General features: G+C 41.3%; 3 protein-coding genes across 3 annotated transcripts; 1 reads left to right on the top strand and 2 right to left on the bottom strand.

The window, feature by feature from the left end:
• Positions 1 to 4387: 4387 nt before the first annotated feature.
• On the bottom strand, positions 4388 to 13370 carry calm3a (calmodulin 3a (phosphorylase kinase, delta)). The gene is made up of 6 exons (XM_086164681.1): positions 13191 to 13370; positions 9551 to 9581; positions 8204 to 8347; positions 7479 to 7585; positions 6373 to 6508; positions 4388 to 6164 (listed from the first exon to the last, which is right to left on the bottom strand). The coding sequence occupies exons 1-6, from the start codon at positions 13191 to 13193 to the stop codon at positions 6136 to 6138; spliced, it is 450 nt and encodes a 149-aa protein (XP_086020807.1). The 5' UTR covers positions 13194 to 13370; the 3' UTR covers positions 4388 to 6135.
• A 3721-nt stretch (positions 13371 to 17091) lies between these two features.
• On the bottom strand, positions 17092 to 19170 carry kcnk20 (potassium channel, subfamily K, member 20). Its single transcript, XM_086164996.1, has 2 exons — positions 18828 to 19170; positions 17092 to 17918 (listed from the first exon to the last, which is right to left on the bottom strand). Exons 1-2 carry the CDS (start codon positions 19168 to 19170, stop codon positions 17092 to 17094), a joined length of 1170 nt encoding a protein of 389 aa, XP_086021122.1.
• A 1115-nt stretch (positions 19171 to 20285) lies between these two features.
• On the top strand, positions 20286 to 22325 carry gemin7 (gem (nuclear organelle) associated protein 7). Its single transcript, XM_086164647.1, has 2 exons — positions 20286 to 20359; positions 21239 to 22325. The coding sequence occupies exon 2, from the start codon at positions 21251 to 21253 to the stop codon at positions 21635 to 21637; it is 387 nt and encodes a 128-aa protein (XP_086020773.1). The 5' UTR covers positions 20286 to 20359; positions 21239 to 21250; the 3' UTR covers positions 21638 to 22325.
• Positions 22326 to 26975: the final 4650 nt, after the last annotated feature.

The following is a 26975-nucleotide window of genomic DNA, read 5'->3' on the forward strand; positions in this document are numbered from 1 at the left end:
CGTAGTGAGAGAGGATATGAAGGTAGTCGGTGTGAGAGAGGAGGATACAGAGAATAGGGTTGGATGGAGAAAGTTGACTCGCTGTGGAAAAGCCAAAAGCAGAAGAAGAAAAAGAAGAAGACAGCATTCACCCACTCATGCGGACAGGAGGAGTCGATAATCAAACCGCCAATTCTCCAGAGCCGCCCGGAAAAAACACAGCGCCGACCGTTATCAGCGTTCCTCGGGTTTCCCAATTTGACCGGAAATGAAATGTTGTCATCGAAGCATTTTCCTTGTGATTCGGACAATGGATTCGTTTTTGGATTTCTGTCCCTGCCCTTTGAAGGCCAATTTTGGATGAGTGTGCTTTCCATGCATCGACCTTGAACCTGCTTTGTTTGAGAACTCCATGTGGAGCTGCGGCTGCGTCAAGAAAAATCAAAGCCTGTTCCGATGAAATTTCTAGATGTCAAAATAAGCAAAGAAATGAGGAAAAGACGTCACAGAGGATCCAAAGGGTCCATTCGACATTCTGTTAATCAGAACAAATCAGAGTCATTAGTGTGTGTCTGGTTTCACTTATGACGAAGTTAGTGGTCCAAAAATGCAACGGCAAAAAAATGAGTTCAAAATCAATTTTAAAAAAGACAAAGAACATTTAAGGGAAAATCTTTCGACACGTATAAATGACCGACAACCCATTGTGATGTGGACCCTGAAACCAGTCACCTGGACCGAAAGTGAAGTACGGGTGGCTTCGGTCCCACAGAAACAAACAGCAGTTGCCCAAACTGAAATTTTAAACCGCGCTGGTTGAAAAGGTTGGCAGTTCCTAATAACCCTCTCTGGTGAACTTCTCTTTTCTCTTAAGTCTGATCACACCAGCATCTAAATCCGTTGCAATTCCTTGGAAAGAGGGAAGTTCCCCGGTTTCTGGTTTCTGAAAACGCCTCGAACAGGAAAATCAAAAAAATAAATGGCTGATTAGTACAATTTTTTTAGTCTAAGTTTTACCGCCTGTGCCTGGCGTCACCTTTTGTGACCACAATGCAGCCAACATCCCTTTTCTTATTAGTCGTTTGAGATCTCCACTTTCAGGATTCAAAACTTTCTAGTGGCAAGGCGTGGTCCTTAAGTCACAAGCAAACAGCGCAGTGATTCAAAGATACAAGGATTTAATGGTTCAATGATTCAATTATTCAAAAATTCAGTGATTAAGGGATTCGGTGAATCAGGGATTCAAAGATACAAGATTCGAGGATTCAAGGATTCAATTATTCAGTGATTAAGTGATGAAGTGATTCAATGATTCAATGATTCAATGATTCAATGATTCGGTGATTCGGTGATTCAGGGATTTGAAGATTCAATGATTCAGTGATTCGGTGATTCAAAAATTCAGTGATTCGAAGATTCAAAGATTCAGGGATTCGAGGATTCAAGGTTTCAATGATTAAATGATTCAATGATTCAGTGATTCGGTGGTTCAAAGATTCAATGACTCAGGGATTCAAAGATTCAAAGATTCAAAGATTCAAAGATTCAAAGATTCAAAGATTCAAAGATTCAAAGATTTAGTTATTAAGCTATTCGGTGATTCAGAGATTCAAAAATGTAGAGATTCGAGGATTCAAGGATTCAAGAATGGGGGGATTCAGGGATTCAAATATGACGGGAATCGGACGGTGAATGGTTGTATGTCTCTACATGTGGCTGTGTGATCCATTAGCAGCCCAATAACAGCTGGGATCAGCTTCAGCACTGCGACGTTGAGCGCAGCAAAAGCGGTATGGATAATGAATGAACGAATGAAGTCATTAATGATTCCTGGCAGGGAAGTTCCATCTCAATCTATTCACTTGATGCACTGAGAATAATGCATTCTCAGGTCGGAATTTTTATTTTTCCTCAACACTAATGCTCTTTTCTTGGAGCGTCCCACTAAAGATCCTGTAATTGATCCAAGCAGAGCATTTATCCCCGATGACTCACACAGGCATTTTCTGCACATTACACAACCACAATATTGTGGTCTGGTGACACGGAGCTCTTTCAACTCTGAGATACATTTTTCATTGCTGTCAGAAGCAAGCTGTGAACATCATAACACAGCAGATGTGTTGTGCAGTGGACCTTGTTCTTGCTTAAGCTCTTGTATTCAGTAAGCCACTAGACCGCCGTACAGTGACTAATAAAACCCAATCGAACAAACCAATTAGATGACATGATTGGAAATTCATTGTCGACATTTGTTGAGAGAATTAAATCCATCTGTGTATCAGAAACCTCTAATTAACACACATATTTATAATGACGATGCTAACTGAAAGTGGTGCAAACCACTTTTGGTCGGAGCATTTGAACAAACAACAAATAGAACAAATAAACTGCCGAAATAAGAGCGTGAGATCGTTTTCTGGAAGACGTTAACAATTAGTCACCAATATTTCTGCACGTCTGCATCGGTACAATTTGGCGTTCGGGGGATTTTTTTTAACCAGCAAATTTGATTTTTTTTCTCATTTATTTTGATTATCAACACAGGCTTTCCACAGCTTTTTCTGTGTCTCACTTATTTCCTGCAAACCGTGCAACGTCTTAGCTGGTGGAGTGAACACGAGGGAGGGAGCGGGGAGTGCAAAGAGCCCGCTGATCGGGAAGCAGTTTAGTTTTGGTGTGGTCCACTTATAAGGTTACAGATAATTCTGCAGATGGAGGACGGCTGGGAGGAGAGGTGGAGCCAACTAGACATTAACTGCCCCCAGTACCCAATTTTGTACAGTATAATAGGTAATAAAAGGGCTGCATCCATGCAAGCGGATCAATAACAACAGACTTTGTGTGTGCGTGCACACATGCCTATTCCTGCAGCGCAGCTTTATATTAACTTTTAAGAGCACATTGACTCAACAAGCTGAATTGCAGTGATTCATTTCAAACGAATCACTCCAAATCTTATTGAATTACACCACCTAGTGTTGAAGACGTGGCACGAACGCGGGCTGCTGCAGCAGGCCTGCGGTCCTGGCGCTTTTCCTGAATTATTTACTTTCCGGGTATGACTGCCAAAGTAGTACATTCTCTCCGCAGAGTTTAGATTACTACCAAAGCACGAACATTGCAGTATAATGGCACCTGCTTGCGATGCGGTGGTTGGGATTGGACCCGCTGAGCGCGTGCCCTGCTTTCTGATTCGCTCGTGGGATCCACTTAACCGTCTGGGTGCAAACGCGCAAAGCATGTGAACGCACGGCCAACCACATCTGCCTGCTCCAGATAACACCCGTCCTCATTGGCCTGTGTCGGTCGGGAGGCGGTGGCGTATCGGAGCGTTTGGGTGAGAGGTTGTGACCCGGGCTGACCTGGATTACTCCAAGTTCCTGTAACAATCCCATGAGCCACTAAATATAATCTGTGTCTGGGACAGTTTCTCCAGTGAAGGGCAGGGGTGACTCACCCCGACCCAATCTGGGCCTGCAGCTCCCGGACAGGATGAGCCTTTCTTTCTGGCACAGGCAGCCACACCGGCAGGGAAAGGATAGAGCGGATTCTAATTTTGTTTACTCAGATGCCATTTTTAACCGTCTCTGGCTCCAAAACGAAAGACACAAGTGTGCTTCCTGTTGAACCAGGTTGCTCCTTCTCTCTCTGAACTATACAAGAAATAATTATAACTCAGAAATATTCATTTATGCATTATATACGCCGCTTACCCTGCACTCAGGGTCACAGGTCCCAGCTGTCATGTCATATAGATACTTAGGACCGTTTACACGTCTGGGAAATTTAGAGGATCCAATGAACCTCCTGCATGTTTTTGGACTGTGGGAGGAAACCGGAGAACCCGGAGGAAACCCACGCAGACACGGGTTGAACCGGGGGCCTCGCCACTGTGCCTTCGTTAAAACATAGTTGCATTATAAAGAAATAATTTCTTAAAAGAATTCAACCAAAGCTACACAAGATATTTACAGAACATTAAAATGGGATTTTTGGACTGTTTCTCTTCAACTTATGGTTTCAAATATTATATTGATAAAGACTCTGAACTGATGTTGAATTGAATGGTCACAAAGCCCGGGTTTTCCGTGTTTACACATCAGCAGTGGCTGAAACCCTGGGTTTACCTCAGAGATATTTTTTTTTGTGGTTTTCATTATTATCTCCCATGACATTTCCCAATTTTATCTTAGTTTGAATAGCACCAGCTCACCGTAATTGAACCGGAATGATTCATTGTTAGATTTTATTTCGATTTTCAAAAAAGCAACTGCTGGACTTGTTCAGCTTTTCAGCCGAACGATTATTTTTAATTTCTGTGGTCAAAATACTTTTGCTGTGCGGCTACTTTCAGGGTGTAAAAATTGAGAGTTCTTGCAGAAAACACATGACGTGAAAACACAGGTGAAGTAAAGCTCATTCAGTTTATTGATTTATGGAAAATATATCACATCTTTACATTTTTTGAGACACCATCAGTAGTTAACAGTCAATTATCACTTACTTCCCAATATCTGAATCAAAAGTAGCTGATTACAAATGCCTTAAACAGTATCATTATGTTTGGCTCATTGAAGACTCTCATATCTCACCTAACTTTGCTCCGTACATTTAGTTATCTTCAAAACCCCGACTCTGTAAAGCGGAACTCACCGCATCCCTAGCTATGCCCCGCCAGAAATCTCCTCTCCGACAACCCAAATGAAATATAGAACCTCAAACACATGTAGTATTTGTGAATATACAGTATAAGTATTCGGTTCAGTAAAACAGCAAGCAGATCAAAGTTTGAAGCACTGGACTACAAATTGAAGATCAGACATCAAGTATGAAAGATGGGGGAGGGTTGGGTGGGGAGTGGGGGGTTCACGAGTTGTTATAGCAGCAGCAACAGTGAAGTTTGGTTTATTTTTCTTCTTTTAGAACAAAACCTTTTGTAATATATCCACATAGCTAATATGTTATCAATCACGTAGAATTATTATCATCTAATGAACTACGAGTCTTGCAGGAAGGTTGAGGCGTTTAAGAGTATTATGGCACATTTAAAAACCAAAGAGAAAACATGTCACAGGTCATTTACTACAACAATAGGCAATGCAAACTTTACGACACACCAATATATAGAGATATATTTTGTGACCAAAGTTTGTTATCAATACATTAATATTTGATAACACGTTTATAAAGCCATTACATCAATATTGTAACATCAGGACATCTGGTGACTGAACTGAAATGTATCATCTCCAGTCCTTTTAAGTGTGGCTTCATAATACTCACCCAGAAGCGTTAAATCACACTTGTCTCCAGTGTTCCATGCCATGTAAAGCCCACCACTCGAACCGGCGTCTCGTCCCGTAGGAGAAGAAAAACCCTCCGCGTCGCTCAGTCTCTCCTCCTTCCTCACACTCTTCAGGGTATAAGGATGCTCATTCGCAACCAAGCACCAATGAACACCACAGATCGCAACTACTCGCCCTTGAAATAATCAATAGTGACACATAATTTACATATAAATATCTATATTATATGTGTGTATGTGTGTATATATATATATGTATATATGTGTGTGTATATATATATATATATATACACACACACACATACACACATATAAATATAGATATAGCTATATATTATTGTATATACCCCACTGTGCACACAACCTGTTTGCAATTCCTGATTGGATCAGAACCACCTTGTTGAGACAGAGAGGGCGCATGCAGGAAGAGTGATCTAATTGGTGTTTACAGATTGACCACTGGTGCAGAAGAGGCGTTTTTTTTCTTCTTTGTTGAAGCATCTTGGAAATAGTTAAATAGCCAACTGCTCTATACACACGGTGGCTCCTCTACCCTTGACGTTTCGGAGCTGCTTTTTTTTCCTCTAAATTAATCATGAGCTGGGTGACTCAGCAGAATCTTGGTCGGAAGTATAGGCCTTTGGCCCTATTAAAGCTTGGTCCATTAACTTCTTCAGGGATTATTCTGTTGGTGTATGCTTAACAGATACCTTAGAAGTAGTTGGATGTATTGAAGCAGAGATTGCAAATTCTACAGATATTGGGGTGGGGATTTTTTATCCTTTTTTGTTCTTTAAGATGGTGATCCTACGAGGACGAGGAACATCAAGAGAATTCCACTTCTCTCTTCACTTGGCGGTCATCATCTGGACAAACTCTGCAGGAAGAGAAGAGTGGTAATCGGGGGCTGTCGGCCCTTTAGCTGACCGGAGGAGCATGTATGTGCGGATTGTGAAAACAAGAGAACAAAACCTCGAGATTATCGCGTGCTTCTGGTTGAATGGACCGCTGTTTTCACATCTGCCCCCCATTTCCAGATTTTTACCACAAAGGGGAGGGGATCCGCAGATGAATGAATAACTCACCCTCATAATTGACCTGACCGTCGCCGTCGATGTCAGCCTCACGAATCATTTCATCCACCTCTTCATCGGTGAGCTTCTCCCCTAAGTTGGTCATGACGTGCCGTAGCTCTGCTGCGCTGATGTAGCCGTTGCCATCCTGAAGACAGAACAGAGAATCTATGGTCGATGTATTTGTTAACCGGCTCGTTTTTGACCGCAACCTGTCAAACGTGTCAAATGCCCCGCGGCACCCAGACACTGTTACGAGCGACCGTGATGAGCTACGACAGCCTTGCCTTTAGCCTCTGCTACAAAGACGTTGGTGCTCGTGTACAATCCACTACTGAGATCAGCCCCTGTGTGATCCATGGCCAGTGGCTTCACAGTGTGAACAACTCTGCATCCCGGCAACAGATTATGTTGCCAAGACTTTTCCATTAATTATCAGCTTCGCTGCATCCGCGCTGACTTTTGCCAAGTGATAACACAGTTGATTATGCAGGCTTTGGGAGGAAAAACATCGCTAAGTGTTGCTTAATTGTTTGACCGTATGCTTTTACCTACAGGGTCATCGATATACACGGACATGGCAGCATTTTATTGACTATGGTCTGTGGAAAGCGTACAAATATATATTGTCAAACCGGTGAGTGTCCATGATGAGGGACTCAGTGATTTACAGGGACGCTGTATTTTCAGATTTGAGCACTTTGAGCATTGTACTGCTGCCTTGAATCGTCTCAAGTGTACTGAATTTTTTTGATATAATCAGTGTAAAAGCATGCCTTTTTGTCAATGCATAGTTCTATGCGGGTTTTGTCCAGATTAGGACAAAAATTGTAAACTTTATCACATTGACAACTAAAAACTGTTAGTAACATGGTCTCATTAAATGTCAGCTGTCCGTCCGGTCACATCCAAACTCTTGGGATGCAATATTTCCTGGCCTATCTAGTGTAGTAATCTGATATCCATCCCGCGCTGTACCCTAACTGACAGACACTGGCAACTACAGCCGAGTCATACAAAATTCCTCATTTTATCTCTTCTGTCCTCGTGTCCTGGAGACACCCAAGATGCTCTTTGGTGGTCCTTTTATTTGTTTGACTCTTGTTATTAACCCGCACCTTGTCAAAGACTCTGAAAGCTTCTCTGATCTCCTCCTCACTGTCTGTATCTTTCATCTTCCTGGCCATCATGGTGAGGAACTCAGGAAAATCAATCGTACCATTACCTAAAGAGTCAGAAAGACAAGTATGCCATTAGGTTTTGTTTGGTTTTCTTTTTAATCAAAATTACTTGATGGGAAACTGAGAATGAGAGTATCGCTAACTATCAAAACAGATGCAGTTGTAAGTGACGATATCAGGGTTAGGGTATGTAGTAGTACTGTTTAACAACCGATCGAAAGATAAATGGCATTAGAATGCAATTTCTAACAAATGGCAAGCAAGCTTCTGCTGTAAATCTAATCAATCTATAGATTCAAATCCAATTCAAACCATCGATTATTTTCATCCATTAACGACTAGTTTCGGATATTGACAGAAATATTTTAACTTGACGCATAAGTTTTAGTTCGCTCAATTAACAAATATGAGAATCACAGAGTATGACAAGCACCTTTCAAAATAATGCACACAATTAAAACAGTAGTATCCACTACAGTGGCAATATTCATCAAATATTGTAAAAAATATTCCATCTGAAACAGTCAAGAGAAACGGAAACATATTAGCATCTTAAAGGCAAAAAGATAGCATAGCAGAAGTGACTGCATAACTTTGTACAGGTAGTGGCAAATTAAATACCACAGGTACTTTCAGCATATACAGTGACAACACGTTCTCACCGTCAGCATCCACCTCATTGATCATGTCCTGCAGCTCTGCTTCGGTGGGGTTCTGTCCCAGAGAGCGCATCACGGTGCCCAGCTCTTTGGTGGTGATCGTTCCATCGCCATCCTTGTCAAACAACGAGAACGCCTCCTTGAACTCTGTAAAATGTTTTAAGCAATTTACAAGATTAGTCAAAATTTGTTTGAATTAATCCCTTTCAATGCGCACTTTTAATGAAAATATTGAGAATAAGGGAACTAAAACATTTTGACATTCTTCCTGAATTCCACCAAAACTGTGTTAGTAACAATCTCGTGGAGGATTCTTTGTATGTTAAAAACTTGTCCCTGTCTGTGAAGAATCATGGGTATATCGCCTTTTTAAGACTGTGAACACCGTTAGCATTTCTCCCATTTTATAAAAACTGAATCGTTTCCATGGACCGATGAACAGTGAGGGGGTTCCAAGTTACTTTATATTCAATTTGGGGACAGAACTGCTGTTCAAAGAAATAAAGTCATGTGCGTAAAAAAAGTTAATGTATACAATTTGTGAGGAGCATCAAAAAAGGACCACGGAATATGTCCAACTGTGCAATTTGCAAATTAAAAGAATAAATAAGATCAATATCAACAATACTGACATAGACTCAAATATTTAATATTGATATAGGCTTAAGTAAAGAGCTATTTAATTGTGAATCGTCTCGATAAGAGTTAAGAGTAGACAAAAAAAAGGAACTCAAGTCTTTGTCTGGGTGAAACAATTCTTTAATAATTCATGAGATTTTAAAGGAATTACTAACATGAGATATATGTACTTATTTTCAGAATTTTCTCTTTAACTGGTTAAAATGCGTTATTTATCTGAATGGAGAGAATACTATTGACACAGACTAATGACCCCTTTTTTTTCCAAAGCTTGGGGAAAAAAAAAAAAACACTCAACCTTAAGCATTGTGTGCAGATGAATAATTCATTGCCCAGAATAAAAACATGCCGGACTGATGACCCCTCATTTATGATATAGCACAGCTTGAGGGAACAACCAAGTGGATTTATGGCAAGCTCCTCAGCAGATGAGTATCACTGCGGATCTGCAATGAATCCTGGAATCGTGCACACATGGTTACCAAACCCTTGACTCAAAAGCCCTGCTAGTTTTCCATTCTAGCTGCATCATCAGGGTCTGATTAAGGCCCGAGGAAATCATGTAAATTTAATTAAGTACATGGTGGCATAATGTGGAGACTGAAAACCTAAGACTCCTATGCTCCCACAACCAAGGGTTCTTTCATCTTTCAGTCACCTCTATCTCAGGTGTGATTGTGCTCTAAGTTGCTAATCTATGGACTGACTCACCTGCAATCTGCTCCTCAGTCAGCTGATCTGCCTGTTGGCAAAAGCAAAATGGAAAAAATAATTACATGAGATAAATCATATACAGCGTTAGAGAGAGGGAGGCTTAGAGAGAGCGCGGGAGGGATGGAGCCTCCCGGATCAATATTTTTTTATGTCAAATACGGGATAAATTTTATGTTCTGGCACTGATGATTGATTGTATGCAGGCTGGGAAGTCAATGCTAGCTGGTCTAATGCCACACATAAGATGTAGATATTGATGACAGCCAACATTAACTCTTGAGCTGTTTACAAGTTGGACTATTAAGTTGCCAATTCCAAATTTCACAAAAAGAGTAAAAGTTAATTAACACCGATGTTTTAATTTCATGTCCAATGTCAACCTAACACCTCAACCTTAATCCTATCTTAAACATAACAATATCTGGTATAGCAGGATGTTAGACCACAGTAATCTCATGGGCAGATTAGCTCTCCTATGAGAACACGGGGATCGATAAAATATTGTCTCATTTTATGTCAGTCAGATGTCAAAATACTAACTATGCCTTTTATTCACAATGAGAATATGTGCTTTTGATTTCTATCAATACATTTTTGACAGTTTTGCTACTCAGCGTGTTGTGTTTCATTTCACCTGTTCCCAAACACAGAATTTGTTGGGTTTGACCATTTCTGCAATAGCAATTACTATAACACGTATACAAAATGAAACTTGGAAAGCTGTGGGCAATTTCATCTTTATCGTGTCATTTTTTGAGGTGATACATTCTCAGAACTATCCTCTTAAAAGCCTACCATGCGGCACAGAGTCAAGATATCTCTAACCCAGCCGACTTACCCAAAGCACAAAGACAAAAAATAGACCAGAGCAGCTTATTCTTACAAAGAAAGCATTTCTGTCCACTGTTGAGAAAAATTCTGGCTTCAATCGGGACAAGAGACAAAAAAAAAAAAAAATCAAATCAAAGGAAAAGAAAAAGATAAATTGCAGAGCTCCAGTAAAACATAAAATAAAAAAAATAACTATTCTTAATAACTGCCAATAAATTTGGATGAAAGTTTTAAATAACTTTGTAACTTTGATATTGATCAGAAGCCATCATGCTCAGACATAGTCCAATCTGCTTCAATCCCACACAAAGTTTACTGAATGAGTCACAAGATCCAGTCAGGTTTTTTTTCAGGCAACGCATTACAACTCTTCTTGACAATTTATTTTGGTGAATATTAACTGTGAAAGATACTGTCAAATACAATAAATGAAGCGACCTTTGATAAAAAAAAAGAGGGTCACATTTAGCTGACATAAGAACTATGGGGTGCCCATGCAATCCTACTCTGCTGCTGGCCATCAAGTGTTTTCCCCCTAAATTAACCCAATCAAAATATTTTAATAAGTTAACCTCCGGCATTTACCCGCCCAATTAATGTTTGAAACTTCACACGACATGTCGCTGCAATCGTGGTGAGGTCTTAACAGGCCTTTCTAAGTCAGTCAACATGGCCACTTAAAGCTGAGAAAGTGTGATGAGGGACGAGTATAAATACTCCACAGCCCGAAATATACATGCCTGCTATAATTAGCGAGACATGAACAGGGTCGCCAATGTAGCACACTGAATATCACGACAAGTAGCCACCTCTTTATTTAATTGAACAGATGATATGCTCAGTACCTGATCTTATCACCTCTGTGCCAACTGTTGCTTGATACATTATCTACTTCACATTATCAAAATATGATTAAGAAGAGACTGGGAAATAAATGGATTGATCTGGGATAATAAGAACATAATTGTTGTATAAAACCAAACATTCTGTCTACCGTACCTTCTGAAATACACTACTGGAAGTTAGCAAGGTGGTGAAAATGATAAAGCTGTCTTAAGGCCAAAGAACACTGCCTAGTTTCCAGAAAGTAGCAGCTCAAGATCACACATGTGAAATATATCATAAATGGGTTTGCATATGATCTTGGACCACAGGTGAAGAATTTTGTTTATAGTCCCTTGACTTACTGTAATGAAAAGGATAAAAGTAAACATCTCTGTAGCCAGAGAAGGTGGCAATGCCATGTGTTCTACGAGTCAATTTCACTGAGTCATGGTGGTGGTTGGGGGTGGAGGGTGGAGGGATAAAAAAGAAGGGTGCAAGACAGACTGCAGAGTATCTGTTTGTCCACTGCAAACCAATTCTGTGGCGTTGAAGCAAGCGGTTGCACTGGAGCACAAACCAGTTGATATTTACAGCATGTACAGAGCTGTTGTTCATAGCATCTGGTTAAATTGCTGGAGAACAGCAAACAAACAATGATATAAATTATTTAGTATAAACAAGAAACAACCACAACTGTGGCCGATTAAAAGCCCATCCATTCTAACTAGCAGCTGCCTTGTGAGGTCCATGTTTCCTCACTTAGCAGATGAGAATCTATCGGGCCATGTGGTCCTTCCACAGAGAAGAGCAACAGTGAATATGAGACACGGAGGCAGGGATTAATTTGGGATTTTGATACAGTTAGTTCCCATTTTGAAGGGTGCACTGCGGATGCTGACAGCCTAATGCACCAAGCATGGTTTGGTTCAATGCGGGGGGATGGGAGGCGCGGGAGGAGGGGTGGCAAAGAGGATCATTCAGCAGGAGCAGAATGCAGTTCAACGTTATGGTGCAATACGTAACGAAAGCGGTTATAGTGTGCATTTAAAGCACGTCGACCAAAATGCTGCAGCATCACCGCCATAGCCCCCTGCACAGTTACAAATCATCATCGGACCATCAGATTGTTACCTGTGGGTAAAGATAGTATACTTATGTAACCGCAAGTTGAAGCTGTCACATTATCTATTCATTTATTTTTTTGTCTTTTTTGGGGGTGAAAAGGGGGGCTTGTTGCGCATGTCACACTACTTCAAAACACCCTGCAAGCAACTTGTTATGCGGGATATCTAAATGGCATATAGTGAGGCCGACATATTCTTACATGTGTCTTGCAAGATTAGCGAGATGGGTTTCAAGATAACCCAGGATGATCTATTTTTACACGGCAGAACCCCGTTCGCCACCACGCCCACTCAGCTACAGCTAACCCGCTGAGAACCCTGCACGGGGCACCAATGTAAAAAGAAAAAAAAAAAAAACAACAGAAAACCCCAAAACGTGGGAATATTCTAACCAGGATGCGTACAGTTATTCTCGGCGCCATCGCTGCAGTAAATCGACACAATTGCTGCTGTAACTCTACGACGCCTAACAGTTTCTTTGCAAAGACGACGTTCAAGCAAATGACGGTTGTTAAACACAGATATAGTTTCAAGCCATTAGCCGTTAGCTGTTAGCCCCAGTCAAAACCCATTGACTAATAGTGAGTTGGCTGATGACAGGGAGTCCGGCGTTAAGAGTTTTTCGGTATTTTTAGCGATTTTCGCTTGACTCCCTTATCTGGACTTGCGAGTTTGGCGTTTTAACAAAACGGCGAAGGAAGGGTTGGAGATTACTGGTTGACATTTCCTGCAAAAACTGTCACTCACTGCATACATTTTAAGACCGTATAGTTAATTTGGAAAAAAAAAAACGGCACAGCCGTTAACAAGCTAGCCTTCCGATAACTTGGCTAACGTAAACGTCGGCGTATACTCACCATTGTTCTGGTAACTTCTCAAGCTCCTGTGTAGATATCAAACGACTTGGCCAACTGTCCGTTCGGCTGAATCTTTGAATTTCTACTAGAGTTGCTGAATCTGCACGGGTGGACTCTGCTGAGACGGTGAGCCGGTGTTGCAGTAGTTGCCCGGAAACCCCAACCCAGTGACGCCGCGCAGTCATGCCCCATTTTGACAACTGTATCCATCCGCCGGTACATATTTTGACCTCCATGCAGTCTCGACGCATTGTTACCGTTATACATGTGGCATTATTGTCATTGAAATAGATCACATTGTTTTACAAGTAAAACACCGTAACCTGCTTTGACTTGGGAATTCATAAACAGGTGAATAACACAGCGGATATGTTGGTGCACTATAACAATGAAGCGCGGAAGGATACACAGTCCTCACCACACCGTCTCGAGCATAGATATATGGAGGATTAACGCAGACAGTTTTATTAAGTCGTTCATCCAACGATGTTCAAACTCACCTTCCTTGAACAGTATTTAAAAGGGAAATAAAATATAACCTTCGTTCATAAACCTTCATTATTTGTCTGCAAAATTCCTTTTCCCTTTTGCACACATAAATGTAATGCAAGCCAGATGATCAGTCGTGCACAGCTGAATAATAATAAAAGAAGACCTGCTAACTTAGCTTTTTTTTTACAATTAAATAAACGTTTTCTGTGGAAATAAAAATGTTTTATGGTGGTCCAGCTACGGCTTCCTATTGTACAGATGCGATTCTCACTATTTGTTTTCTTCTGGTTTCGTGCATTCAGTTATCACGTGCTTTATGGTTTCTTATTTTTCTATTTTTTCCCCTTCTAAATATTACACACTGATTTCTATTCTCGATGGGTTTTTATTTTTTTCCTGGTCCTTGACATGATTTTGCTTTTTGTAAAGATCTACGGGACACAATGTTGTTCTGAAAAATAGGCCGGCCGGGAAATGTGAGTGTTAAGGTTGTAAAATGTATCGCAAGATATCAGTTTATTTCACTGAATAGTTATGCTTCTTTACAACCATTTGCGGAATCAATTTTCTTGAAGAAAGGTCTTTGAAAAGCAAGCATTCGCTCTGAGCCGATGCTCCCGTGGGCGTAGACCCCCTGCATCAGACACTTTGGTCGATAATCGTGTTTTACTTGTTTAAGGTCTGGACTTCCTTGCAGCCCAAGCTGGAGCTCACGTCTTCACGGTGTCTGCACGCCGGCTGTGCTGGGCTCTAAGTATGGATCGGTAGCTTATCCGCGTCATGCTATATCCAGCCGATTGACTGAATAAATACAAGGCAGTCTCTGGTTTAACAGCATCACGCTGCGCAAATGATAGTGCTTGTGGGCAAGCCTGTATATGCAACATCCACTTAATGATATAGATTTCCCCTGGGTTTTATCACTTGTAGAGGTTCTTGTAAAAATGATACCTATTTTCACACAGGAACAAGGTAAACAAAGAACAAGTCTATTCATGTGTTCGGAAGAATAAATTCAGTGCTGCTGTTTGTTCGTAAGAAGTCAAGGTGACAATGCAAATGAAATATTTAATTTGAGCATTTATAAGAAGGCAGAAACAGTCACGGATCAACATCTTATCTTTTCTCGGATGGAATGCAAGAAGGACGTGCGGATAATTTATTCTGAATTGTAAATTGTCCTTGATTAAGATTCATAAGCAACCATACGAGTGTAACATTAAAACAGCTCCCTTTTAATGGTCTCTATTTATATAGTGCTTTTCTACCTCAGCCGTACTCAAATCACTTTACCTCAGTGAACTATTGACCCGTTCTGATAGCTGAAGCTGTCATGCAAGATGACAACCAGCTCATCGGGATCAGTATATTGCTCAAGGACACTTCGACACAGTGTATGCCAGAGTTCTCCAATTACTGGGGGGCCACGCTTCCAACTGAGCTGTGCTATCCCTTCAAGCAGCAAAACAGTTGTAGGCTACACAGCCTCTGATATAGACTGAATGCAGGAGGGAGCCGAACATGGTTTCTCCGTCAGGGAGAGGATAATTGGAGCGAGAACGCTGGCTTTGTTAAAGAAAACCTGCAAGTGAGCAGCATAGTCACACTGGCAGCTCTACATGTATCAGAGGCAGAATTTGAATTACTTTTCTTTACTGCAAATTATAACCCAGTTTCTCCAGTTACCAGGTTCATAAATTCACATTGTTCAAATGTCACTATCGATTTATGGCCCATCTCCTTCCGCGAATAATCAAGGACCTCCTGTCTCATAACTTTTCCCATTCACTGGGCTTTCCATTGCTGTTGAGTGCGCTCACTTCTCCTATTGTATGTTTATTACTCAGTGACCGCTTAAATGTTCAGTTCTACTTGTGCGAAAACACAACAAACAGAGTAAAGGGTGAGTCGATTGCTCCGTCTTCACGCATGAACCCTTTGCTGACCACCACTGGGAGAAATTGCTCTTTTTTCTGCACCAGGGGAACTCCACCTGACATTAGGGTTAAATGGTGATATAACCTCTTATGCGTATTTGGGTTAAGAAACAGCTGATCAGAATAAGCTCAGTGAATCCACGTTTGTTCTCGCAGTGTTAATCCACGTGCAAGAATGCAAGACGTCAACCTCACCAGAGTTCAAGCTCTAATTCATTAGGTAAAATGCAACTTAAAGGAATAAGTGCCATTAAATCTGAAATGTCAAGGTGATAAATAAACTAAAGCAGTTGTTAAGGTGTCATTGATTACTTGCATGACTGATATTTAAGGTGCATTTCATCCATTACTTGATCATTTGGCAGACCAAGAATCACCTAATGACTGACAGCAAGGTTTAAATTGGCTGGAGGCCACAACGTAAACTGATTTGCGAGACTCGAGTGGCTCTGTGCTTACAATCCGGTTCGGTATTTTACAGTGAAACCCGTGATGGCTGTCTTGTGAGTTGATGTGTGAATAACAGCTTATAAAAATAATTTTCACTCTGATAAAACTCACCAGATCTGAAGAGAGGCAGCAATGATACGTAATCTTTGAATTGACTGGCAAAGAGAAATGTCTGATATCTGTAAAACTTGTATTAAAGAGAGTCAAGAACCAAATAATATCCAAATTATGATTTTAGTTTAACTGTTTTGACAGTAAACCTATAATTGTCATGCTGAACGACTGAATGGGGAGATGGGCTGAAGCGTCGCCTTGAGCACGAGAATATACCAATAAACAATGGGAAGTAAACAGATGCAGACGTTAAATTCAACCATTCGGAGGCAGACAGCCATTAAACCAGTCCAAAATGATTCAATTTGCAAAATCCCAAATAAAAGTACCAGAAACTCGTGATACCCTTCAGTGGCAAGAAGCAAATTCCACTCCTGTGTGTTTGTTTGTCAGTGGGACTGTATCAATCTTTTCAAAAACTTGCAAAAGTGGGCGATTTTCATCATTTATTTCATTTATATAATACATATATATAAATATAAATGCTTCACAGTATGCATACCTCACTCTCTCTCTCTCACACACACACACACACACACATACACACACAATGCATTTAAAACAATACAATATGTAAACATACTGTATGTGTGTATTGGATGCACATAGATGTATGCACGGTATATAGAATTAGTGAACTTACATCGCTCTTTGCATTATCACGGTGAGCTCTGATAGTTCAGACAGATGCCGGTGACCAAACATGGCCTGCTTTTGTGGCTCAGCATTGCAACACTGGTGCATAACAGGAAAACCCTTCGGCGTGAAAAATCCCCACGTGTCGACGAAAGCTATTGAAATTCAATACGCTTTCTGACATGCACACCAAGGCTGGTGAAAGAAAACAAACGAGTCAAATCATACAAGCCTGCAAATTATTGATCATCAACTACTTTTGAAATATTTATTCAGAGAGGCAGAGGTCTGCCGTTAACTGGATTCTCCTCATTGTCATCAGGGATGGCAGCGAGCCCTCTGTATGAGTTCCTGTGGCACACTATCTCCACATTGGCCTCCTCGCAACGGCATTTATCGATCGTGTTTGGCACACTGGATCGCCAGTGCATGGTGGGGGAGGAACCAGAAACTGCTTGCACGTGCTGCGTTTCACAATGGCATACAGGGGCCTCCGATTCGGAGGAACAGGATTCGAACAGAGGCTTCCGTTTCAGCTTGCAGCGGCACATATTTCTCTTTACCGCGACCAGCATTCCTATTAGGGAGTTCAATCCCAGTTTGATTATCACAGAAATGGCATTAAAGAGGGAGTAAGCGCAGCAAACTCCAAAGAGTATCAGGAGGCAGTTGGCCACCTGGTATGCTCGGGCCTCCTCATGGTGCTTTCTCTGGCCGCTCACCATGTCTCCGAAGCCCACTGTGCTGAAAGCCACAAAGCAGAAGTACAGAGACTCCAAGTACGTCCAGTCCTCCATGGCTGAATACAGAAAAGCAGCCCCACATGCAACTGCGAGGACAGCGACAAAAAGAACGAGTGCAACGTGATATACGGATGGCTTGGATTCTTTTTTTCCATCACCTTCACCGCCGCTGCCCTCCAGTCTGCCGTGTTGCCGCCTTCCGCTTCTCTGGCAGCAGGATATCAGGACGTTCAGCAGTGTTATGACTCTCTCCAGGAAAAGATTGAAGAAGAGTATGGTGGCAGAGCAGCCGAGTAAACCGTAGAAAACGAGCAAGACCTTCCCCGTCATGGTGGATGGCGCTGTCACTCCAAATCCTATAAGAAACACATTAGGTGGAGGCCCCGTTTGCGATTACAGGCCCCATCATAAAATCATCACTTCTTGTAAGAGCCGTAAGCGCTCAGCACATCCACAGCAGATGGGTTTTGCAGAGTTTTGAAGAAGGAAATAACTCATATTAGTGCAGAAATACAGAAGTGGGAGCCTCATAAGTGAAATAAATTGTCAGATGTCACAAATGTGTAATGTGTCGTTACATACGCTGTTAAATGATCGCTGTCAGTAAATACGGATGTTGCCGTAAAAGGAAATTGATCTGGGCTTGTTGCCTTTTGCCACTCAGTTTCCATGGTGACACAGGTTATCTTAAGGTAGCGGGGAGAATGGAACCGCCGCAAATTGATTCTCAGAGATAAAGTCGGCTTGATTTTTTTATGTCGGACATTTGTTTGTCCTCTTTGGATGCGAGTGAAAGGTTGATGGGCTGCTGAAGATTTAAGAATCATCCGCAAATCAAAACAGGCCTCATATATATACGTCTGCCCGTGTTTACATGATCAGTTAAGCCGTGCATATCGGAAACATCATCAATTAATTAATGAAGGAATCCTGTTTGCATCTATTCATGCGAAGCACTTGATAAAAACCTGCCCTTTTCTTTCACAGTCAGACCGGCTAATATTTGCCGATGATTTTACGTTGTTCGGACAGTAAAAAAAAAAAAACGAAGCTAAACTTGGAAATGACCATTTGCTTTCAGTCTTGAAAGCAGGTAAATTACATCAAATAACCTAATACTTTATCAAATGGGTTCAAGGACTCAAAGAAAGCGCCTGTCATTTTTTCAGCGATACTGTGCAGGAAAGTGAATACAGATCACATTTTTAATCACAAGCCCCCGATGATCATTGTTGTTGTCGTCAAGCTGTTTTTTATTGACTCACCGATGGTAGACAGTACCGTTCCCACAAAGTAGAAAGCTCCCGGGATGTCCCAAAGGGCTCTCCCTCCCTCAGTCCTGATGCCTGCAGTTCTGGCCTCCTCGTAGTGGCGCAGCAAAGATTTAATGTCTTCAAAACTAATATTATGTGCGTGTCTGAATTCTCTCAACCTCCTCTCCCAAAGCTGGTGGGCTTTTAGTTCCGCCGATCTCTCCAAGGATGAAAAAACAGCAGCACCGGCCAACATGTAAAGAGCAATCAGCACACTGAGAAGACAGAATCGAGCCGTGTCTGTGCCGGGGCATCGAGACGGGCAGCCGCACGAGAAATCTCTCCTCACTGACATTGGAAGAAGTTTGAAGACTGACCTTCTTCTCTTTGCCGTAAAACGATTTAGTCAGTTGAAATCCCATGTAAAGGACACAACATATTATTAACTGTAAAATTTGTGGCGAGCCTTTTTTCGTTCTCCTGCAAAAATGTATATTTCCACAAGTATTTGGACTGAAACTACTTACTCCAACCAAATGTGAGTGGGTTACAGTGGCTTCTGATTCTCCAGTAGCTTTAACACTGACTTTAATGATCTGTGCAGGCAATTGCTTATCACCAGCTCAATAATCAGTCTTTACTCTCTTTTTATGAGCCACAAACATATGGGCTCACTCTTGGTCTTTTTTAGCTAACGTGGATACACAGACATAAAACAGATAACATATCCTCAGCCTGTGCATATATTGCACTGGAATTGCTCTTTACTCATGTATATTTTTACAACTGGATTCTGATTACTTGTGATTGTTGGATAACACAGAAGAGTCAAAGTAACAATATAAAATACATTTATTGTTGTGTGCATTATCGACGTCACCAAAAATTATTCGATTTGGAATTGTGCACTAAGATCATAAGAATAAGAGTAAGAACAACTTTATTTATCCCGAAGGAAATTGTTGACCCTATCATGACCCTAGACTTAATTGTTTTTCTGATAAACTGACCTTAATATGAAAGTAAACAGATCAAAAGTTACCTCTTTGTCTACTTGTGATAAAGTTAGACAAAGAAAAAAAAACACACATATCTGCTGCTCAGTTAGGGATGGGTGCTGGATCAAAAAAGTTGAATGAATAGAAGTCTGAAAAAAAAATGCACTACGAAAGTGCTCCAAAAATAAAAATAATTTAGTCTAGATACAAATAACTTATTCTCGCATGACATTTTACCAGATGCTTACCAGATACGTGTTGACAAACATGTTATCATTGCGCCATTTTTACAAGGGAATCATATTTTTTTTTCAAACCTCTACTTGCTAAGGATAAGAAACCATTTTCCCTGCATTATATTATATTATATTATATTATATTATATTATATTCCTACAGCAACCAGTGAGCTAGGTCATCCCACCACTAGAGGGCAGTAGTGGGATTTTATGTTAGTTAGCATTAATCAATAAATTCAAGGAAGAACAGGTGCTGCACTAACATGCTAACACTGTGCTGTCAAGAGGCTGCCATCAGTACAAAACCAGTAAGTGTCGATTTTTTAACCTTGTGAGGACTGTTTCGCCTATAAACTGCAATATTGAAAGTTATATGACGGGAAAAAAGTGGCACATTTTGTTCGGCGTACATTAGCTTAGCACAAACGACAGTCAGCGGCAGCACACTCGAAGTAAACTTAGCTAACTTTAACTTACCCAACGTCGATGATTACGTTTTCTCCCCTTTGTTGGTCGAAGGAAGATTTATCTATGTTTATTTGTTATCAGATAGCTCTAGTAAGGTTATATTTTCACTTTATCCTTCCCAAACGCATAATATTACCTACAGTGTCAGTGAGTTTAGTCACTGTTGTTTGAGTTTATCGTAAATGCCACCTTTCTGGAAAGTAAGCCACCGAAATGCTCTTAGCGTCTAAGATGAAATGTATTAATTCCAACAGGGGAAATTCCTTTGTCACAGCAGTGTAACGGTTATGACATCAAATATAAATATAAATAGAGAAAGTTAGAGGACAGAAAATAGCAAAGACATCCACGGATAAATTTACAGCAGGGTGAACAGCAACACCATCAGGGTTGAGAGTGGACAACATAACGGAAAAGTGAGGGTGAAAAATAGACAGGCCAAAACCTAATGACAAATTAAATTGAGTGAAAATAGCAATGACAAGACTAAAATTAATTAACTTAAATAGGCTGGATGCAATGAAAAATCAAGTAGATGTGTTGTGATTTTGTTTGTTTTTAGTTTTTAATGAATTTATTTATTTTCCGCTTCCCCTCAAGAAGTCAAAACAGTACATTTTAACACATCGATTGTTTTTAGTTTATCACAAATGTAAGTTCTTTGAATACACACCAAATCCTGTGACTTTTAAAAAAGGTGCCTGTTTCTGTTCCTACAGTTGTAGATTAAAATGGCCACACCGGTGTCAGTGCTTCGTCTGCCGAAAGGACCTGAACCCAACAGCCGTGGATTTGACCCCAAATCACCGCGCTTCATTGCTCTCTGTCGGACCTCCATCGCCTCGTCTCCTGCGACCGAGCTAGATCCTGAGCAGCTGCAGCAGGAGCAGCAGGCGCGATCTCTTCTCAGAGAGCGTTTCCTCCGGTGCCTCCTCTCCATGACCAACAAGAAGGTTCAGTTTCACATGTATGAGAAGGTGAATGTAGAGGCCACATTTGGAGCATCTGACATCGACGTGCTGAACTTTCAGGTGTCGGACTTGCACACGCCCATTGGCGTCCAAAAAGAAGCGCTGATCAGATGTCAAGATGTGATTTCTTATAAGTTTGATTTATGAACCTTTTTTTCTCATAGAATTAAGACGTTTGATAAAGACACAGTGAAGAGTCTCACCTTTGGGTTTTTTCCCCCCTCGTCACTGATTTTTGCAGTTTATACTGTATTTTCAGTTCATCTTATTGGGCTCCTGTTAGGGTTTTGTGACTCCCATCCAGTTAGCCCATTAGCAACTTGCAGCTACCCTTTACAACCACAAGACGGAGCTGTAAGCTTTGATTCCCCCGCACTGTTTGTTGTCTGCACTTGGGTTTTGGTGATTTGTATTGAGAACCTCAAAGACCGTATAATGTTCACACTTTATCCTGGATTTAAAAAAAATTGATTTTCAAAATGTCACAAAAAGAAATCACACTCACTGGAAAGTTGATCAAGATGAGGATTTCACTTTAGAGAGGTAATTGTAGCATTCAGGCTGGAAAACCTCTCATGATGGTCTATTTCTTGTATGTTCCCTGGTGCGTTCAATAGACTATCAATATGGAAATCTGTTCTTACAGTTATTATAGATGCTTGTCCTTGTTTAATTCAAAACACATACAAATGAGACACATATTATTCTGAATTAAGTACTTCTGTGTCTGCTTTGCCTTCTCTTTGAAAAAGATTGACATTTGAGTACTTTTGTTAAGTTTGGTTGTAAAGTTCAGACTAATGATTCCCTCGACTAGTCGTGCTTTTTTTTGGGGGGGGGGGGGGGTGGAGAATCACAATAAATGTTGCAAGTGGCCGCGCAATTCCAAGAAACTAAAACAACAAGAATATGGGCGCTTGCTTCCAGATAAGCTCCAATTAAAAGTTTTGTTTATCCATTAGTTCTTAGTCGGTTAATTTCTACATCTCTTGTTGAACAACTATCGAATGATGCCAGCCAGGAAGACATGAGTACAAACCTTGATCCGAGAGAGTCTTGTCCACAAACCTTTGTCACTGAGAACCAGATAACTACCCTTCAAGATTACTTTCACCAATGACCTCCCTTGCCAAGCTAGGAGGCTAATTTATGAAAAGCATTCAATGCATTTTTTTTACATTGGAAGCTACACGCAAGCATTTACAGTAAATTATGGCAAAGATGCACCATCATCATCATAATATTGTAATTTCATTCCACAGGACAGATTTTTTCTCCTGCATGAGAAATTCTTTCAAAATTGATTCAATTTTTCAAAAGAAAACACTATCTTTTTAAAAATCCATGTCTATTACTTTTTCCTGGGGATTTGCTGCAGAGGGGTGTTAATCTATATTTTCATTAAAGTGTATAAAGTCATGATTTCTATCATCTAGAGTTCATAACGTTTATGCGATGCTGTGCATTCTCAGCATCACCTTTTTTAGACCTTTCAGTAGTTTTTTTATATTAAGAAAAAAAAAATCTAAGCCTCTCAGTTATTTCTTGGAACTGGGAAGCTCTTTGGGTAACGATCTAGTTATTCCAGCCAAAAGTAGGTGAGATGTATGAGTTAGTATATCTCTTTTTCAGTCACAACTAGAAAGCCTTTAAAAATCTTGTCCTGCTGCCAATACAATCAACACTAAATCCCCATCTTATGAGAGCAAAGATAAAAGTTATTCAAATCCATAAATGTGATTCGGAGGCACAGGATTCATCGTTGTTTAGCAGCGGCCTGACATGGAGGGAAAGGGGGGGGGGGCATCAATACTATTTAATCTTCTTAAAAGGCGTATTTTGCGAGTTCCCAATAAGTCATTTTATTTGAGTGCCATTAGGCGTCCGTGCTCGGCCCGGGCCTCTTTTTCTACCTGAATTATCTTACCACTCAGTGGAGACAGTCATCAATGAGGGAGTGACTCATCCTCTCCCTCCGCTCCGCTCCCCCCAATCCCAAATATGACTTAAAGTGACGTCATCAAGCCTGTGTGATTCAATCAGGAAGTCCTCAAGGGCAAGCAATGTTAATTTTATTTAGACATGCTCGTTCTTTGACCAGCAGCATACGACTCTGTCAGTTCTCACCTCTGATCAGTGTTTATATCCGCTCCACAAAACTCCTGCAAAACATAATTGTGTGTGTCTGCTGAGTCGAGGTTCTGAGCTTCAGATGAAAAGGCGTTATCGGGCGGCGTCATTTGTAGCAGGGGCATGAATGTTTCTATTTCTTTGTGTCGAGACCAGTGAGCAGGAACACGTTTGGTGCAGAGAAACCCCGGCATATCAGTCTCTTAAAGAAGTACATCTTTGCCTGGCACATTTCTCTCTTTTCCCTCCTCCTTATTGACATTATTATCATTATTGGGATTGCTGTTGCAATTTATATCTTCCCTGTCATTGGTATCGTAATGTTTGCTCGAAGTGTTTTTCATTTAGACATTTCATCTTGGATGGAATTCAGGGGGCGCGGCGGTTTGCTCTTCCGCCTTTCAGCAAGAAGGTCCCTGGTTGGATTCCGACAGCGGGCCGTGCTGCGTGGGCTCTCCATGTTCTCCCTGTGTCAGCGTGGGTTTCCTCCGGGTTCTCCAGTTTCTTTCCACAGTCCAAACATATGCAGGCGGTTCACTGGAGACCCTAAATTGCCCAGATATGTTAATGAGAGGGTGAATACTGGATGTCTCTATACCTGGCCTTGTGATCAGCTGTAGAATAAGCTATAAAGAGAATGAATGAAGAGTAGCATATCTTTCTGCTCTGTTTCTGCTGGCCTTGGGTGGAGGGAAAGAAAGCAGCAGGTTCTTTATGGTAGAGCGAGGGCTCTGAGATCTGCAGCAGTTCAAGGTACAGATGTATTATGAGCTATTTCATGATGGCTGCTCCCGGGAGACGCTTGCTACTGAAAATGTGAGATAAAAGCTGAGCTCAAATGCAAACAAACAAACACAGAGAGTCGTCATCGGCTGCCTCTGCTCTTGTATCGCTGCGTCCCACCCCACGTCGTGCAGGAACGGGATTTAAACCTCAGATCGGGACTCAATTGGCCCCCCAGATTTTCGAGATGATATTTTGTGATGCAAACAGCCCCAACACTTGATCCACACTGGAGCAGGCTGAGTCATATCTGGCCCCACATGAGAAGCAGGAGCACAAACCTGCAAAGAGATGGGTTGACCAGGAAGTACCGGTGTATTAATGTAAGATAGCAAATGTTTACCAACCTGTCCCTTATTTGTGTCTTCTTCTGTTTTCAACACAAAGTTGCAAATATCTGTCAATTTTTCATTTCAGTTGTCGTTTTGACTCTTTCTGCAAGACCCTGCGCCTGCGGTACTGGAATTGAATACAATCTGCACGTGTGTTATTGCGTGTTTTGTTTCATATTCATCAAAACCAGCCGCAATCGGCCGCTGAGCCCGCCGTCACTCCTCGACAGCCGCTGAACTACTGTGTTGGAATCCGTTTTTGGGTCAGAACAAAAGCAATGGCAGCTGCAGAAAAAGTGCAGAGTAATTTTGAATGTTGCGTCTTGAGTCTCGTGACACTTCTGTCATTAACTAATATCGTGTGGAAATCTTTGAAAAACCAGCTTGTTGGAAGAACCTGAGCTCTCCAATGAGTTCCAGAGCGCAGGGGACACGGTTTCAATGTTATCTACACAAATTGTTTGTCTTTCCTGACGTCTGCTTCTCCCTGATTTCTGTGTGTGTGCGTGCACGTTGGTATGTGTGTACAGCGTACAGTGTGGCAATCATGATACATGGAATCTGCCTTGTACACACCGCCGGCCAACAGGACGCACATTCCACTCCTTCCTGTTTGTGACCATCTCTTACTTCCTGCCGAGTGTCTGATAACTTAGAAAACCACTTCATCATCCTTTGACCGCGGCCTCTGCCAGCCGAGCTGGAATACTTTGGAAATTACCTCATGATAATGTATTTTTAGTTTATTTCATCGCAGCCATAACAGTGGAGATGATTCCTGTAATAAGACTAATTCCCGCGGATCTTTCAGATATTATCATAAACTGTCGCTCATCTATAAACTCCAGAGGCGACACTGATGAGGCTCTGAGTCGTCTCAGAGGAGAGCTGGCATGGTTTCCTGAACACGAGTCAAATGGTGGGATGTGGAGCCAAGGGGCCAAAAAAAAAACATTTGACACTCTTTATATTAGTTTTTATCAAGGGGAATTTCAATCTCCTATGCAAAGCCGTGCACATGTGTTTGCATCTGCACGTGTGCGTGATTATTCGCGCTCGCGTGCGGAAAAAAACAACAACCTGCGCCATGATATTTCACCACAGCTTGAATCTCCGTCAAGGTCGCCGGGTTTGAAGCCGAAGATTAGTCTGTAAATTATTCCGTGCATTGGCCGTTAAACACCTCCGAGCGTTCGCTGCCATTTTCAGTGAACGCTTGGATCGAAACAACAAATTGTAAAACTTTTTCCCCGGGATGGTTTTAATAAATGAGCATTTAAAAGCGGCTGAGGTGATGCTTTGAATCTCGGCTCAAAGTCACACACACTAAAAGCATGTTCCAATTAGTCTCGGCGTTCTTATTACTATTCTGCCGCCCCTTGGAGCTGGAAAGAATAGAGATTGAATATCACACGTTGTTCTGTACTTTAAACAAGGCCTCCCATCCAAGAAGCGTACGAGCAACTTTGCATTCCCGTCATGTGACCGCTAACAGTTTGCAGCAGCATGAATAAGTCTTTTCAGTAGTTTTAGTGGTAAATAACCACCTTTAAGCGCCAGATACCTTCTTCGCAGATAGCCTTTGTATCAACCGAAAGCCTGTTATAGGTTTCAGTTTGTATTTTTATTTAACTTTATATTAAGCAGAAGAAGAAAATATCCCATGGATATCAATAACCTCTTTTTCGAGGGGCTCCTGGCCTAGACAGGTCGCAACACGTACGAAAAACACTTTCTCAAAATGACGCTTTTGACGTCCCGCACTATCAGCCGAGCCCGGACGATTTGAAAACGCTCAATGACAAAAACCCTTTTGGCCAAATCAGTGTGGGCTCACAGAACTGAAAACAATGAATGATATCTGGCTTAGATATGGAAGTACAGTAGAACCTCGGCATTCTTTCACTCTGTCCGTGAAGCGAAATGTTTGCAAATTAAATCAGTGTTTCCCAATGAAATCGGCGCAAATCCCATTCATTCGTTCTCCAACCCCAAAAACATACTGCGCTCTTTTGAAAGTTTTTTTTTTTCTGGGTTTATTTTGGGCAAAAATACAGAAAGGAATTAAAGATAGCCTTGATTATTACTGTGGTCCTGGCCTTCTGGCGTATGAGACCCTTGCCAACGCTATCTCCAGCAAGCTGCCGTTCATTAATCCAAACTATCACTTTTCCACCTATTCTAAGACTTGAGACCTTTTCTTAACATAATCACCCCTTTCCTCACTTGAGCCGTCTTTA

This window comes from Fistularia commersonii, chromosome 18, assembly GCF_037954325.1.
Source record: "Fistularia commersonii isolate RoL2024-O1a breed Wild chromosome 18, RoL_Fcom_v1.0, whole genome shotgun sequence".
In the NCBI taxonomy this organism is placed as follows: Eukaryota; Metazoa; Chordata; class Actinopteri; order Syngnathiformes; family Fistulariidae; genus Fistularia; species Fistularia commersonii.